Here is a 16,857-nt window from a genome sequence, read left to right as displayed (position 1 = left end):
GGGTCATTCAATATATATTCGTTAAAATCGTCTAGTACTCCCATATTTCCAACGGTCATATGACTGTTACTATTTTGGGTTAGGATTGAATTACGCACAGGGCCACCATCTTCATTTGCCTTAGTAATGTCACCGGTAGCGGTGCTTAGTGTGGCATGTGTGTGTTCTTCGGATTTGGTTGGGTAATACCTAGACAATTACAAAACAACCCAAGGTTGTTTTAAATATTACTACCACTTATATATTGTGAGGCAAAGCGTAAAGGGACAATTAATTTTGTTGCGTATATACTACCCAACCAATAAACACCTAACTCATGACAAATTGAGTCCAAAATGTGGAATTTGAATCCTCGTCGAATCTTCTTTGTTGAGGATCTCGGGGATTCGCGAATCGTGTTCATTCATCATATATCGTGCGGTCAAAAATTATTTTAAATATTTTTATTTAAAATTAAACACAAACAGTACCTAACAAAAACTGACTACACGATGTACAATAAACGTACATGATTCACGGATCTTCAGGATCCTCACCAAAAGAATCCAAAGAGGATCATGTTGGCAAAATGTGTACATGGCCACATAAGAAAACACTGTTGGCAATATATCTATGGGTCGTTTCCAATCAAGGAAAGGGATCATCTTGAGATCCCTTCCTCTTAATCCACAAAATTAGGAAATTTATGCCGTTGAAAATTGATCCAACGGTTGAAGTTATTATAACTTTTAAAGTGAGTCCCTATTTGTAGCCGTTTAATTAAATTTTAATGGTACAAATCCCGTGATTTAATGAATTAGGAGAACGGGATCTAGAGAGGTTCCTCTCCTCCAATCAAAACGAGAAGCAGTGCCAATTGTGCAAGGCGGTGACAAAAAGCGTCAGGTGAAAATCTTTACCGCACATTTGCCCAAAATGTCAAAATTCACAGTTTTCCATTTCCCTCCCCAATGCACCTAAAACGTAAATATTTATATAAAAAGAAAAAAAAGAAAGAAAAAAAAAATGAAGAACACACGGTTGGCAAAGGCGAAGAAGGACAGGAGAGAAGAGAAAGCTCCTTCAAGTCAAGAGGGGGTCTTCGATTTTTCTGCGTTTCAGAAAAAAAGAAAAACCCACAGATTCTCTGTCTCATCAAATCATCCTCAATCGAGTCTTCACCAATTAGCTCTCAGCCTAAGGTACGCAAAATTTCCGATTTTCTTTTTTATTTCTTATGGATTTGATTCCAGCTGAATTCCGATTCTCAATGTAATAGAATCCGTAGATCCTTTTCTTGATTGCATTTCCGTTCATAGTTCGATTGAATTAATTCAATATTGTGAATTGCATGATTTCCCTGTCTTAGATTTGATTGAGTTGTGTGTACAAGTACAAGAGCGGATTTCTAAGCAGCGAGAAGAAGAAGAAGCTTCAATTGTGAAATGTTGGGGACCCAGTAGGGTTTTTCCCTTGATTCCATTCCGTTCGATTCATTCTTTTTTATCTCAATTTTGGACTCTGGGTTTTGGGAGGTTTTTGTTCATCAAAGGCCTCCTATCAGTTCATTCTTTTTTTCGAAATCTTTTGGGTTTCAATAAGATCCTTGTGTGAACCTACTTATCACACTGTTTCTTATCGTCCTTCAGTTCAATTTATATGAATAACTCGTTCAGTTTGCCTTCCAACTCGAAGCCCTCGCTTTCTACAACTGGGTTTCGACATAATTTATTTCTACTTTGCCATTATAAATTTTGATTCCCAATCCCGGATTCTTGAGCTTCTTTTGTTTTCTATAGAGAGATTTCAAAATTTTTGATGTCAAATCCACCGCAGCCTCCCATTGGATACTCTGTCAGTATCACTCCCTCACGCCCAGACACACCATCTCCTGACCCTGAGAAAATTTCTATTCCTCCACCACCTTTAATTGCTCCGAGATTCCCTCCACCGAAGTTTCAACAGGATCAAACTACTTCTCCATCCATCAAAACCCCAAATGTACCATCACCAGCTAATGGGTTGAAAACTGGCAGCCCTATTCCTCATTTGAGTACACCCCCTGGACCTCCTGTTTTTACTTCCCCTGTGCGTCCTGCTGCTGTGCCTTTTCGTGCTTCACCTGCAACTCCTCAGCCAGTTGCTTTCACCCCGGGCACATTTTTGCCAACATCTTCGCCTCCCAATTTTTCGAATGGCTCGCATGAACTACATCACCAACTTTCTAATGATACAGAGGATGATGCTGTGCCTGTTGGAGAATCACCATATGTCCTATTCTCAGCTCATAAGGTATCTATCTTGTTCTCTTGGTTTTCAACCTTTATGGTTGTACAATTTGTTTGTACATATGTAACTTTGGGTTGATTTTTTTTACTTTTTTAGAACTTATAGCTGCCTCTATATTTCTTTAACTACACACTTTACGTAAGAACATGTTAGATTTCGTTTTTGGTTGATATATATACACTTTAAGTAACCACACACTTTATACACACACACACACACACACACACACACACATTCTATTATGTTTGTAAGAAAGTATGTTTCCTAGATAGTTAAAAATTTAATTGAACCTCTTGCCCACGCATGTTGTTATATAGGTGTTGAAACAAAAGAAACAAGCAAATGTACCCAGTTTGGGTTTTGGGGCCTTGGTTTCACCTGGAACTGGAAGGGGAATTTCACCTGGTCCCCAGATAATACAACGTGATCCTCATCGCTGCCACAGCTGTGGAGCTTATGCAAATATTTTTTGCAACATCTTATTGGGCTCAGGTCAGTGGCAATGTGTAATTTGCCGAGAACTGAATGGAAGTGAGGGAGAATACATAGTTCCTGGCAAGGAAGATCTTTGTAATTTTCCAGAGTTGTCATCTCCTATGGTTGATTATGTTCAAACTGGGAACAATAGACCTGGCTTTGTTCTTCTTTCTGACTCAAGAATGTCTGCACCTATAGTTCTTGTCATAGATGAGTGTTTAGACGAATCACATCTGTGGGACTTACAGAGCTCCTTGCATGCATTTGTTGATTCACTTCCCCCGACAACAAGAATTGGAATAATACTGTATGGTCGCACAGTATCAGTCTATGACTTTTCAGAGGAATCAATTGCCTCTGCTGATGTGCTTCCAGGAGATAAATCACCAAGTCAGGATGCCTTGAAAGCATTGATATATGGAACTGGTATATACTTGTCTCCAATGCATGCTTCCTTACCAGTAGCACATGCCATATTCTCATCATTGAGGCCATACAAAATGAAAACTCCGGAAACTTCTAGAGATCGGTGCCTGGGGACGGCAGTTGAGGTTGCTCTTGCTATAGTTCAAGGGCCATCAGGAGAAATGTCTCGAGGGGTAATTAAAAGGTCTGGAGGTAATAGCAGAGTCATTGTTTGTGCTGGTGGGCCTAATACATATGGTCCTGGATCTGTTCCCCATTCTTTCAGTCACCCAAATTATCCTCATATGGAAAAGACTGCATTGAAATGGATGGAGCATCTGGGTCAAGAGGCACACCGACAAAATACAGTGGTTGACATTTTGTGCGCTGGGCAATGCCCTGTAAGAGTTCCTGTTTTGCAGCCTCTTGCAAAAGCTTCTGGAGGCATTTTTGTTCTCCATGACGACTTTGGGGAAGCCTTTGGTGTGAACTTACAAAGGGCATCTACCAGGGCTGCAGGCTCCCGTGGGTTCTTGGCAATACGCTGTTCCGATGACATTCTCATAACTCAAGTTGTGGGTCCCGGTGAAGAGGCACATATTGACACTCATGAAACCTTCAAAAATGACACTTCTCTTTACATACAAATGCTTAGTGTTGAAGAGACACAGAGCTTCTCACTCTCCTTGGAAAATAAGAGGGACGTTAGGACTGAGTATGTGTATTTCCAGTTTACAATTCAGTATTTAAATGTGTATCAAGCTGATATATCAAGAGTAATTACTGTTAGATTGCCAACAGTTGATAGTGTTTCAGCATATCTTGCAAGTGTGCAAGATGAAGTTGCAGCCGTTCTTATTGCAAAAAGGACTCTCTTGCGAGCTAAAAACTTTTCAGATGCAATTGATATGCGAGGAACAATAGATGAAAGAATTAAAGAGATTGCTCTGAAATTTGGGTCTCAAGTACCAAAGTCAAAGCTTTATCGGTTTCCAAAAGAGATCCCTTTATTGCCAGAGCTCCTGTTTCATCTAAGAAGGGGCCCACTGCTGGGAAGCATTGTTGGCCATGAAGATGAGAGATCTGTAATACGAAACTTGTTTCTGAATGCATCCTTTGATCTCTCACTCCGAATGGTAGCACCTCGTTGTTTAATGCATCGGGAAGGGGGAACATTTGAGGAACTACCAGCTTATGACCTTGCTATGCAGTCAGATGCCGCAGTTCTTCTTGATCATGGCACAGATGTCTTCATTTGGTTGGTATGTGCTTTGGTTCCTACATTTGTCAATTTTTATTTATTCTAAACGTTGCATGCCATCTATCTTGCCAGAAGGGGCATAACCTTGTCATTTCTGACATTGATTGGACTTAAATTGAAAAGCATTTAAGACTTGCTATTGTTGTCCCCCAAAAAAATCAGAAATACTATTCCTGCCTCTGATGTATGAAGTTTTATATGTGTAAGTGCAGAATCTAAATGGAATCACTTGAAGTGACCGTTGTAGTATCACTATTCACAGTTCTGGAATTTTCTCTCGTAATCATTTTTTCACTCATTAGAAAATCTTGATGTATAATCTGGAGGCTCGGATGCCTATTAAGGAGCAGAACTTCACTTGGTTTCTTCCCCCTGGAAATGATAGTACTTGTGATATGCTCTAGGGAAGAAGAACTATGCATGTTTATCTCTAGTTCTCTTTATTGTCATTCTTTATGTAAAGGTAATGATGATAATATTCATCATATTTTCTTTCCAGTGCTCTTTCACTGAGTTATTGCAATTGTTATAAGTGATGGGGGTTCGGTCTAGAAACTGCCACTTGTTTTTGGTTAAGGATTTTTTTGGGAAAGCTGATAAGAAGATGATTACCCTTGTGGTGATCTGCATTCATGGTTGTTTCTTGGACTGTGCTAGAGAGAAATAGCAGAATCTTTCAAGACTAGAGAGAGGAAGTGTCACCCATCAAACCTATTTGCACAGGCTTTTATTAAAAACTTTACTTAAATGTTTATCCTCACATAAAATTACTGAAGGGGCAATTTAAACAAAAAACCTCAATTATCGATGGTGATGATGTGTATGATTGTAAGATTTCCATGATTTTGTAACAGTTATCCACAGTGATGAAGTGGATATCGTGAGTGATTCTAGCAGATTTCATCAGTTGATGAAGTGGATGATACTCTTTGGATTGGATGCTTCGAAGAGTAATATAGTGATTTACTACATGTTGATAATGGTGTGACTATTGTGACAACCTTAAAATTCATGTCTGGGCTTAAGCATGGGTTAACAGAAGCCTCTAGAAATATAGGGAAATGCCAGATTTTTAAGCATTATTAACTTGAGTTTTAGAGTTAGGCTCAGCAGAGGAAGGTGGATGGAAATGGTAATATAGGAATTAAGAGGGGGTGAAATGAGTGGATTAGGATCTTGCAGAAACAAAATTGATAGGGGTGAGTATTGGTGGTGGTGGTAACATCGTCAATGTCGTTATAAACCTGAATACCAAAGCTTTTTAGGGATGTTCCTTGTTTCAATTAATTCTTTATTGGGTAGGAGTTAGCTTTTGAAGCTCCATAGCAAATCCTATTGCACAAAACTAATTTATAATCATTGAAACAATAACTGTATAAAATATGGTTGTGCTGAGCTCTTGAGCAGTCTACAAATTCATATGATAACATCCACAAGCAGGAAACGGAGTATTACTTAGAGCAGTCTCTGGTGTTAAACTCAAAGTTTGGTTTCTCTTTGTTGCTCAAGTTTTTCTCCGTTCAGAAATATCATTGATTTTTTCATCTCTTATTGTTTCTATATCTTTTAGTTGAACAGATTTCTTTTGAATGGTGTATTCAGGGTGCTGAACTGGCTGCTGATGAAGGAAAAAGTGCAGCTGCTTTAGCGGCTTGCAGAACATTAGCTGAAGAGCTCACTGAACTGAGATTTCCAGCTCCTCGGATCCTGTCGTTCAAGGTTATTCCTTTGTATATTCTTTCATTGTTCTGTACTCTGTAGTAGCATTCCCTTTGCGCTTTGTAATGTCTAGATATGAAGATGAACCTAATGGTCTGGTTGTTAAACAGGAAGGAAGTTCTCAGGCTCGATATTTTGTATCGCGGCTCATACCTGCACACAAGGATCCTCCTTATGAGCAGGTGAGAGTGAAGACAATAAACATTGGCGAACATGGCTAATTGTCTTTGTAATCCTAAACGGTTTCCTATTTACTTTGGTATCATTCTGTTTATGTTGGTGTGAATGACATATCGAATTGTTGCATATACTGCAGGAGGCAAGATTCCCACAGCTACGAACATTGAGAACAGAAGAGCGGACGAAGCTGAAAAACAGTTTTATTAGTTTTGATGAGCCTAGTTTTTGCGAGTGGGTACGAAGCTTGAAAGTGGTGCCTCCGGAACCAAGCTAGTGGAACTTGGCTTTGTTAAACAAACTTGTTGGCTAATGTCGCTTCAAAAAGGCAGAGAAAATTGTGTCAAAGGGATTTTTCTTCTCTTTCATTTTTCACTGTGAAGAGGAAATTAAAGTTGTTTTTCTTGTTTTTGGTCAAAATAGGAAATTGTAGTTAAAGACGTGTCTGGACAGGTAACGGTATGAGTGTGTATGAGCTCCCATCCCATCCGATGATCAATATGATGGATAACGTTGCTGCTTTTTATTATTTTTAATTAGGACGATAATGTTGCTTTATTACGCCTGTAAAATGAGGCAAACAAGTGGACTCGGGAGCGGTTAATAGTGAATAATTGACTAGGGGACTCAGGTCAGGTTAATTTGATTTCTCTCATCTGAAGTTGGCCAGGGGACCAGGGGACTAGCGATGTGTGTTTTCCTCCTGCACCTATGTTTTAGTCTTCTTTTTGTAATTCACGGGGAAAGAAACATGAAACTTGTATATTTGTTATTGGAATTCCCAACTTCAAGCAAATATTTGTGATTTAAAATATTCTAACTAAAAGTAAGTGGTGGATTCCTCAGGTGAATAAGATTTGTCTCTTTTAACCTATTGCATTCTATGTTTAAACTTTCTTCCTTCTTAAGGCTAATTAGAAAGAAAATTATATTTCTGATGAGTATAAAATGAGATTTTTAGAGTGCTAATAACAGTTCTCTAAAAAAGAATGTTCTAACTAAATATTTCTCATTTCATAAATCAATCCCAAATTCAAGTACGGATTCTAGATTGAATTTTAATTCCTTCCCTAAATATACTAGACTCTCCTAAAGAAAGCAAGCTCAAGCCTTGATCAACCAAAACATCTCCCTACCCAAAGCAAATACCAAGATTCTCGTGTTCTTCATTAAAGTCGTGGAGAGTCACCAAAACATAACACGTATGTGCCCATGTCTCCACAACCAAAGCTAAGGACCACCCACATTATGTGACACTTCTCACAGTTCTTATTTGAACAAGATCAAGCATCGACGATCTTTGATCAAATCACACTCCTGTCCAAGATCAAGTTTTCGTTTCTCCAAATAAGTGTTCGTCACCTTTGGTTCAAACTTGACGTGCAAATCGAGCCAGACTAAGTTCTTTACTCTAAAAAATTACCCACAAAGACTGTAATCCTAAGCATTATCAATACAAATATTATTTTATACATGTATTTTTGTTTCATAGGTTACAAAAACTTGTGTTTATTGTCCAATTTTCTATTTATTTTTTTACAAAACAGTCACATGACCTAGTAAAAGTTACTTATTGGAAAGTGAAGGTGAGGTCGACATACCTTGTGAAGGGCTAAAATACCCCTCCATATGAGTGTTATGTGATTGGTTCATAAAAAAATGGACAAAAAGTTTCAATTGTCTTTGAATTACAACATTTGATAAAATTATAAGATTAAAATTAACAAAATTCAAACTATAAAGAGTAAAGTGAACTTGGAGTAAAGTACAAGGAACAAAAGTGAATTTTAGAATAAAATAGTGTATTTCTGTGAACAAATAATAAAAAATCTCTTTTGTTTTCATTTTTCATGGTTATTTTTTGTTATTATTTTGGGTAACAAGAAGAGAAATTTTATTTAAACCCATATAACTTCTTTCTACACCCAACTTATACTTTAAATTTGAAATATCTTTACTATCCTATTGCAAAATTACTATTAAGTACAAGATGAAATTAACAATATAAATAAAATTTATCAATAAACCCACCCAATAAGCAAACCCTAACCATCACATAATTTTTCTCTTACATTCTTTCCTAGCAAAAATTCTAAGACGCTCTCATAGACCTTTATCATCATTATCATCACTACCACCACCAACCCCACCTCCACCATCACCATCTCCAACACTACTCATCTTTCCTAGCAAAAATTCTAAGACGCTCTCATGGACCTTTATCATCATTATCATCACTACCACCACCAACCCCACCTCCACCATCACCATCTCTAACACTACTCATCACCTGCAGGAAACCTGTTTTTACTTCTGCTACTACTGGTGTAACATCCCACATCACCCAAGGGAGTGGATCCTGTAAGCCTTATATGTATATTCCCATATATACCTAGCACGAGACCTTTTGGGAGCTCACTGCCTTCGAAGTTCATCGGAACTTCAAAGTTAAGCGAGTTCACGCGAGAACAATCCCAAGATGGGTGACCCATTGGGAACTTCTAGTGTGAGTTCTCAGAAACAAAATCGTGAGGGCGTGGTCGGGGCCCAAAGCGAACAATATTGTGCTACGGTGGAGTCGAGCCCGGGATGTGGTGGGGGGCCCGGGTTGGGATGTGACATACTACGTCCATCAGCTGCATATCCAGTTTTTTGAAGACTACCAAACTGATAAGGTAACGAAAAGTAATCACATCCATAACGGGTAAATAAGTTTTGTAATAGTCAATCCCGGGGCGTTGTGAGAAACCTTGTTCAACAAGACAAGCTTTGTAATGCACAATTTCGTTCTTCTCATTACGCTTCCGAACGAAAACCCACTTGTAGCCAACGAGCTTCACATGTGGAGGAGTAGGAGTGATAGGAGCATATTTATGCGACTTAATTGGCTTGTTCTCGTGCATTTACGTTGTGTTTCTTTAGTTATTTTAGTCTTTTATGCCATTTCGTGTGTTTCTAGGTTCATATGGCTAAGGAAGCAAAAATGTGCATTTTGGAGCATTTTGGAGCAAAATTGGGCTTGGAATGGATAGCTTATGCTTGGAGTCAAAGTGTTGGACGAAATTGAAGACCAAGTGAGCCTAGAATCGAAGGAAGAAGGAGGAATCAAGAATTGGAAACTAGTTTCTATTATAACCTAAATAACCTAGGGTTTTAATTCCTGAAATCCTATTAATAAACCTCCATTGCAGCCACTTGCTCTCCCATCATCATTCCACACCTCCATTGCAGCCACCAACCAACCTAGCTGTCATTCCACATGCATTCCCTCTTTAATCATTCAGCCACCTATAAATAAACATCCTTGTTGCAGCCACAAACCATTCATTCATTCACCATTCACGCCAGAAATTCATCCCCTCTCTATAACACATCCATACTTCACCATTCTTCATATTTTCTGCCCAAAAATAAGCCTTGAAGTCCCCTACATCCATCCCTATCCTAAACACATCATTCTACACCATCCATAACCCCCAAAACTCACAACAAACCCTTGTGCCACAACAAAGAGGAGGAGAAAAGGGCTTAAACGTTCATACAATTCAAGTTTGAGTTGTTGGAATTTTTAGGTGTTTTCCTCTCCTTGATTTCAATGGTTAAATTTACTTATCTTTGTCTTGTACGTATGAGGAACTAAACCCCCCTTGGCTAGGGGGGGATTCGAAATACATGTTTATGCTTGCAATATGATTTGATTACTTCCAATTGCGTTTCATAAGTTGTGAATTCAATTTACTTATCTATGTGAATTACATTGATTTGTGTGTGTTGGTTAAGAGTGCTCGCTTAATTATCATGCATAAATTGGATGCTAGGATATAAGGAAATTTCACCTAATCGTTATGGAATTATATTCACAAGTAGTAAAGGTTGATGATCTCAATCGCGTTAAGTAAATTCTTGGCATAAGTTTCATGCAATCATAGTAACAAGTGCTTCGTCAACGCTTATGGTTTTCATAGAACTTAATGATTCTTGCTTGTATCTCTATTATGCAATCATGTAGGGACTTGTGGGGAATGTTTTGGGTTGTCGTATGCAATCATCCAATTCAATAACGTTAGGAAAATCTGAGGGTTAATTAGTGCAATTCACGGTTAATCTGGGGCGTTGAGAGTTCATGGTTTATTGAAAAGCAATTAGAAATAGTTTTGTGTGCAAGTATAACATGTGTGGAGATGAACCCCTTAGCTAGCTTCCCATCCATTCAATTCCATCAAATTCGTTTTTACAATCTGTTCTAATTCAAAAAGTTTGTTTTGTTTTTAAATTCGTCCAAAACCAATCCCCCTTTACTTTGTTGAGTCATAGTAGTTAGAAATCACTTTAGTTTGTGTTTCTAAGTGTCTTAGGTCAAGTTAAAACCAATTTTCGTCCAAAGTTGTGTCTAGTGTTCAAAACTGCCCAGATTGTGTTTTTAAGGCAGTTTTGAGTGTTTTGGTGTTGTTTTGAGTCTTTTGGTTTGTTTTGGTGTTTTAAAGTTTAGTTTTGCATTCTTTGAATCCAGTATAGTGTTTTATATTGTGTTTTTACGTTTTTGAGTCAAATCCAAGTGATTAACAATCCCTCCTAATCCCCGGTCCAGAACGATCCCTACTTACATTCTTCACTACAATTGATAAAAAGAGGGTTTAATTTGTGTGCTTATTTAGTTCGCATCAAGGAGCTACAGGTCCAAACACCTTACCCTTTTTTTTATTATTCATGTTTTTCTTAGTAGTCATTTGATAACCATTTTGTTTTCAGTTTTTAATTTTTGTTTTCATTTTGTTTTTAAACTGAAAAAAAATATTTGGTAATACTTTGCATTGACCTGAAAAGTGTGACCAAAATAGCAAAGTCATGCAATTACTTTATCTACTTTGTGGTAAAACTTTGCGTGTAACCAAAATATCATAATATATAAATGTAAAGTAATCAAAAGTCCAAAATAACTTAACGTCATTATAGATGCATTTAACATGCATTTCTCTATTCTAAATTTCCAATCCTTGGTTATTGAGACACGGTTGAACATAGTCTCTACCTGGTTATCACTTTCCTTGCTTCATGTTCCGTGCTTGCTTGATGCCTTTTTATGGTCTGGATCATGCTCAGAAGAGTGCCTACTCTCCATTTCCACCAGCACAAGAAGTTTCCAAGGGAGCAAAGACTTTTGAGTGAGGAAATAACATGCGAGCGTGATACATAAAAAGACTCCTTGATTGGGTATGTGGACTCATACTTTTTATATGAAGACAGAAGACCAGTGAAATGCAGTTATGTGCTGGGATGGAGAAGATGGAATTATCCAATTAAGTCACAACAACATGTTCTTAGCTTCCTTCTCTAGACTCGATGATCACAACCAGTGCCAACGTTTGAGTCCATATCAACCTCGACAACACTTGTTGCAACGAGTTATGCATAGACGATTGATATGATAATTTGTGGACTTTTATTTGATTGATTATATATAACTAATTATAATTTGGATCTAGTGCCCTTGATTATGACTTTGTTTGTTTGTTTGTTTTGCTCTTGGATCTAGAGTGTTTGTGTATTTATATTGAAGGAATATGACATGAATTTCATAGATAGCATGAAAACTCAATAACACCTCAAGGCAGGCAGGCAAATTGCAATAGCTACAGGCAACGGAGTATGATCTAAGCAAGCATACGTGATATACAAATGTAAGAAGCACAAAGTTAAGTTCCTAATGAATGTGAGGTAGCCAAGGTCAGATATTGGCCTGGCAAGGGCATTCAATAGCCTCATCTCTGACTTCTTTGTAAATAGATTGGAGGAGATTTTCATCGGCACGACACGGCAAGGTCCATGATAGCAGCCGAGCCAGGTTGATTCATTGTTCGGTGAAAATGATACATGTTTGAAGTTGATTGTGTCGTAAATTTTGTTATGACATGTAACTCACTCACTATATGACTCTATGATTGAAAAGGTTGACCAATATTTACCAAGGTCTAGTAAAGCAAAACTTGGGATGCCTCCCGATAAGGCGAGTTGTTCAAGATAATTACTATGGGGGTTCATTCTTTGGATTTTGAGATCATCCAATGGTAAGAAATCAAGAATTTAGAATTTATACTAAAGTTTATTTGTATTTTTTTTATTGACTAAAAAGGTATTCCATGTACATGTACAACAAAATTGACACTGTATCTGGATTAAAAACACCAAAACGTGGTGCAATATTACACTTCTTGGAGTGATTCGACTTTTTCTCGTGAGAAAAGAAAACTTGAATCGGAAGAAATCTTGGAGATGGATGGTGATGGAAGTAATGTTTCACTTGAAAGACCTGGAAATTACTTCAGTCTAAAGAAAGGTTTGAAATTGGCACTGTAGAAATGAGCAGTGTTTCGATCCAAATTTCAGATTAATTACAACCATGCCATTGATTTTTCTGTTGGTTTTGGGTCAGCAGCCCGGCCCTCAGTGAGGCCCAAATTATTTAATTACATTTTTGCCTATCTAAGATAACAATCCGATGGTGGGGATGGTCTATTACGAAGGGCAATTTTGTCCTCTCCGTTTTGGGTGAGATAGGGGGTCACCAGGTAGGTATCATTTGCTGTCGTTTAATTAGGGTTTCGAGGAGGGTATGCGAGAGGCAAAGACAGAGAGACAGAGAGATAGAGAGAGCGAGCGAGTGAAAGAGACACAGAGACAGAGACAGAGAGATCTAATATGTGATCTTGTCATGTGCGCTAAATCAGTGAAAGTATCTGGCATGCTCTGAGCTATGCTCTAGAGATCTAATATGCCCTACACTTCAGTTTCAGACTGAACGGTGTGGGGATCTAAATGAGACAAAGTGGGGGTTGTCCAAGATAATTCGTGTCGTTCTTCAGGAACATTGACGTGGTTATCTCCCCCTAACGACGAGAAGATTGTCTCGTAGAAGTGACAATCCACGAAATGAGTGATAAACAGATCGCTTGTCAAAGGTTTTAAGTAATGAATAATCGAAGGAGAATCATATCCAACATAGATTCCTATCCTTCGTTGAGGCCCCATTTTTGTATGTAAGGGCGGCGATATCAGCACATATACGACACAACCAAAATACCGCAGACACGATATGTCGGGTTCGTATCCAGTAACCAACTGAAGGGCACTATATGGTTATGTCGCAACAGGCCTCAGGCGGACCAACTTTGCTGCGTGCAATATTGCATGGCCTCAAGTAGCGATCGAGAGCTTGGTACGTATGACCAACGATCGAGTAATCATTTGTAAGCGCTTAATGAATGCCTCTGCTAGGCCGTTCTAGGTGTGGACATGGGGTACATGATGTTCAACTTCAACCCCAACTGACATACAACAGTTATCAAAAGTTTTAGATGTGAAATCTCCAGCATTATCTAATCGAATAGATTTGATTGAATAATCAGGGTGGTAAGCCCTAAGCTTGATAACCTGAGCCAATAGCTTGGAGAATGCAACGTTCTTTGTGGAGAACAAGCATACGTGTGACCAACATGTGGAAGCATCAACCAAAACCATAAAGTATCTAAATGGTCCGCATGGAGGGTGAATCGGTTCACAAATGTCCCCCTGATTCCATTGTAGAAAAATGGGAGGATTCGAACAAATCTTGTCATAAGAAGGCTTAGTAATAAACTTTCCCATGGAACATGTTTAACATGTGATTCTTTGGATCAAACCTAAACTTCGAGTTAGTGGATGCTCGTGTGATGATTTGAGGATACGGCGCATCGCTATTCGTCCAGGATGTCCCAAACGATCATGCCAAAGTGTAATTTCGTGCGTGGTCTCAGCAGTGAATCTGGCCACATAGTGGCATTCTATAGGGCGTATGGTTGTAGTATACAGACAACTCGAGATACACTCCATCTTCTTTAGAATAAGCTTCTGGCCATATTCGTAGGAAGTTATGCATATAAATTCAACTCTGTTTTCTACGTGGGTTTCAGCATGCGAATTGTTATCTCTAATGTCCTTGAAACTCAACAACGTTCTTCCAGAATGTGGAGAATAAAATGCCTCAGAAATGGTCAAGATTGTATCATTGGACAACATTATACGTGTCTTACCGTATCCTTCTATCAGGTTGGATAAGCCTAAGAGAGTTGTCAGAGGTGCATTCTTAGGTATGAAGTTAGTGAAATAGATGCGTTCACGCAAAATTGTGTGCGTGGTTGCACTATCTACCAGACAACTAACTTCCCCATTAGTCTTACCTAGAATGAAAAATTAATTTGAATCGGTCACATGCATAAAGTTCTACAAACAAATATCAATTCAAAATAATTTCATTTATTCAAGGATGGTAATTAATTAAAACTTAATATCCAAAAACAAATCACCAACAAATAATCCAAACATAAAGGAAAATTGTTCAAAAATCAACCAAAAACAAAGGAGGGGTTCGGCCACTAGGTGGAATTCGGCCCCATTGTCTTATTTCAACTAAAAAAAAAAAAGTCTATGTCTAAGATTCTAATCTTCCATAGGGGTGGTATCCTCTTGAAAGTCAGAAACCTCCATCTTTGTAGTCTCCAGTTCGTCCACTTGCATGGAGTTTGATTCAAACTTCTTACGACGAGAATGATATTCATTTACAACCTTCTTGGGAGCTCAGCAAACACGGGTGCAATGGTCATTTGAACCACAGTGATAACACATATCCTTATCCATGGTTTCAGGTGCTTTGCCTTTATTTATTGAAGTTTAGGGCTTTGGGAGCGAGGTTTGAGCGCTTCTGGCTTTGTTTCCTCCTTTGGATAGGCCTTGACTCTGTTTACCTTGGTGGGATGGCTTTTGGCTGCCCCTACCACACCGCTTTTGGCGTTTTGGTGTTGGTTTGTGCTATAATGTGCTTTAGGCACAACAATCGCCCCAATAGGTCGAGCTTGATGATTCTTCATCAATAACTAGTTCTGCTTTACATCAAGAAGTAAAACAAAGATCAAATCTGAGAACTTAGTGAACTTCTAAGCTCTATATTGTTGCTGCAGGACAATATTAGAAGCAGATAAGGTCGAATAGATCTTCTCCATGAGATCTTCTTCAGTCAAAGTTTTGTTACAAAATTTGAGAAGTGATCGGATTCGATAAACTTTAGAATTATATTCATTCATAGACTTAAAGTCTTGGAAACGCAAATGCTGCCAATCATGTCTTGCTTCGGGTAAGAATATGTCCTTTTGGTGATCAAAACAATCAGCCAAAGTGACCCATAAAGCACGTGGATCCTTTTCAACAAGGTATTCAGTTTACAAGGCGTCATGGATGTCTTCGAATGAAGATCATAGCAGTGGCTTTTTAAGCTTCGCCAACAGAGTTGTCCATCTCTTCTTCAATAGCGGGACGCAAGTTCTTTGCAGTGAGGTGGAGCTTCACATCTTGGACCCACTTGAGGTAGTTCCTTCCAGAGACCTCTAAAGCAGTGAAGTTGAGTTTGTTCAAATTCGACATGTTCCTATCACAAAATTGATGGACAAGATGTAGTTAGTTTAATGGAGAAAAAATCAATCCATTCACAAAGGAGTAGAACATACAGGTTCTAATAGACATGTATTGGTTTAATTTTGCACGAAAAAAACTTCAAGTTTTCATGGGTGATGTTTTTAAATAAAAACTTCAGGTTTTCAAACAAGGCATGTTTATAAGAAACTTCAGGTTTCAAAATAATTATGAACTTCATAATCATATATACCTGCCGGCAAGCACAAATATATACACAAAAATATGCAAAATAGAACTTTAGGTCTATAATTATGATTGAATAAACTATTTGGATTTCGGGCAAATTAAAGTGTGGGTGAAAAAATATAAAACCCATTGGACCTAAAATAATTAGGCAAATAAAACTCGGGGCCTAAAGGAAAAACCTAAGCCCACGGGTGGCTTAAGAAAATGTGGTTCGAGTGGGGTTTCTCGGGTGCAGGTTTCAGGCCTACGGGGAGGAAAGGAACAAAATAGGCCGCAACAAGCGAGCCCCAAAAAAATCCACAAAGGCCAAGAAGATAAGCTATTGCAGGCAAGAACAAACAAAAAAAAGTAAAAAAAAAAAAAAAAAAAAATTTCATACGGGCTGTTTCAGGCAAGCCCAAAAACAAAATTTGTTTTTTTTTATCTTTGTAGGCCGGGGTAATAGTTGGGCCTAGGGGAGGACGCGATCCAGTGTGTCACATTGTTTGGGGACACCATAGCCTTCGGGCTGGTGTCTCACGTTGGTTAAGCCAAAAGGGTTTTAGGTCACTGCAAGGGAGCCCAAAGAAGAAAATATTTTCTTGCCTGAGATTATACTTGGCCTAGATTGGGGTCAAGTTAAGGACCAAGAAACCTAGCAAAGTTAGGGAGTGTCGCCGGAGAAGAACACCAGCGCCATCACTGTGGGTGGCTAAATCTTGGACGGGAGGAACTCGGGACACCTGTGTTGGGTGTTATTGACCATAATTATGAATCAGAGATTGGAAATCTCAACGATTCAACCAAAACCTTGAAAATTAGAATCAGAATTTCGAAAAATTTGATGGGAGTAAAAGGAATCTTCAACCAAGGGACACCATGGA

At 38.4% G+C, this 16,857-nt stretch overlaps 1 protein-coding gene and 1 long non-coding RNA gene across 2 annotated transcripts; both read left to right on the top strand.

Annotated features, from left to right (window-relative positions):
- The first annotated feature begins 527 nt into the window (after nucleotides 1-527).
- On the top strand, nucleotides 528-1,513 carry LOC125474618. Its single transcript, XR_007256089.1, has 2 exons — nucleotides 528-1,181; nucleotides 1,349-1,513. It is a non-coding gene; the product is annotated as an uncharacterized LOC125474618 (long non-coding RNA).
- A 75-nt stretch (nucleotides 1,514-1,588) lies between these two features.
- On the top strand, nucleotides 1,589-6,829 carry LOC103953073 (protein transport protein SEC23-2). The gene is made up of 5 exons (XM_009364793.3): nucleotides 1,589-2,271; nucleotides 2,586-4,412; nucleotides 6,014-6,130; nucleotides 6,241-6,312; nucleotides 6,447-6,829. The coding sequence occupies exons 1-5, from the start codon at nucleotides 1,798-1,800 to the stop codon at nucleotides 6,582-6,584; spliced, it is 2,628 nt and encodes an 875-aa protein (XP_009363068.2). The 5' UTR covers nucleotides 1,589-1,797; the 3' UTR covers nucleotides 6,585-6,829.
- The last annotated feature ends 10,028 nt before the right edge of the window (nucleotides 6,830-16,857 follow it).

This window comes from the organism of the source record quoted next, unplaced genomic scaffold (assembly GCF_019419815.1).
Source record: "Pyrus x bretschneideri cultivar Hongxiangsu unplaced genomic scaffold, Pyrus_bretschneideri_v1 Contig121, whole genome shotgun sequence".
Classification (NCBI taxonomy): Eukaryota; Viridiplantae; Streptophyta; class Magnoliopsida; order Rosales; family Rosaceae; genus Pyrus; species Pyrus x bretschneideri.
This window is presented reverse-complemented; position numbering and strand designations above follow the sequence as displayed.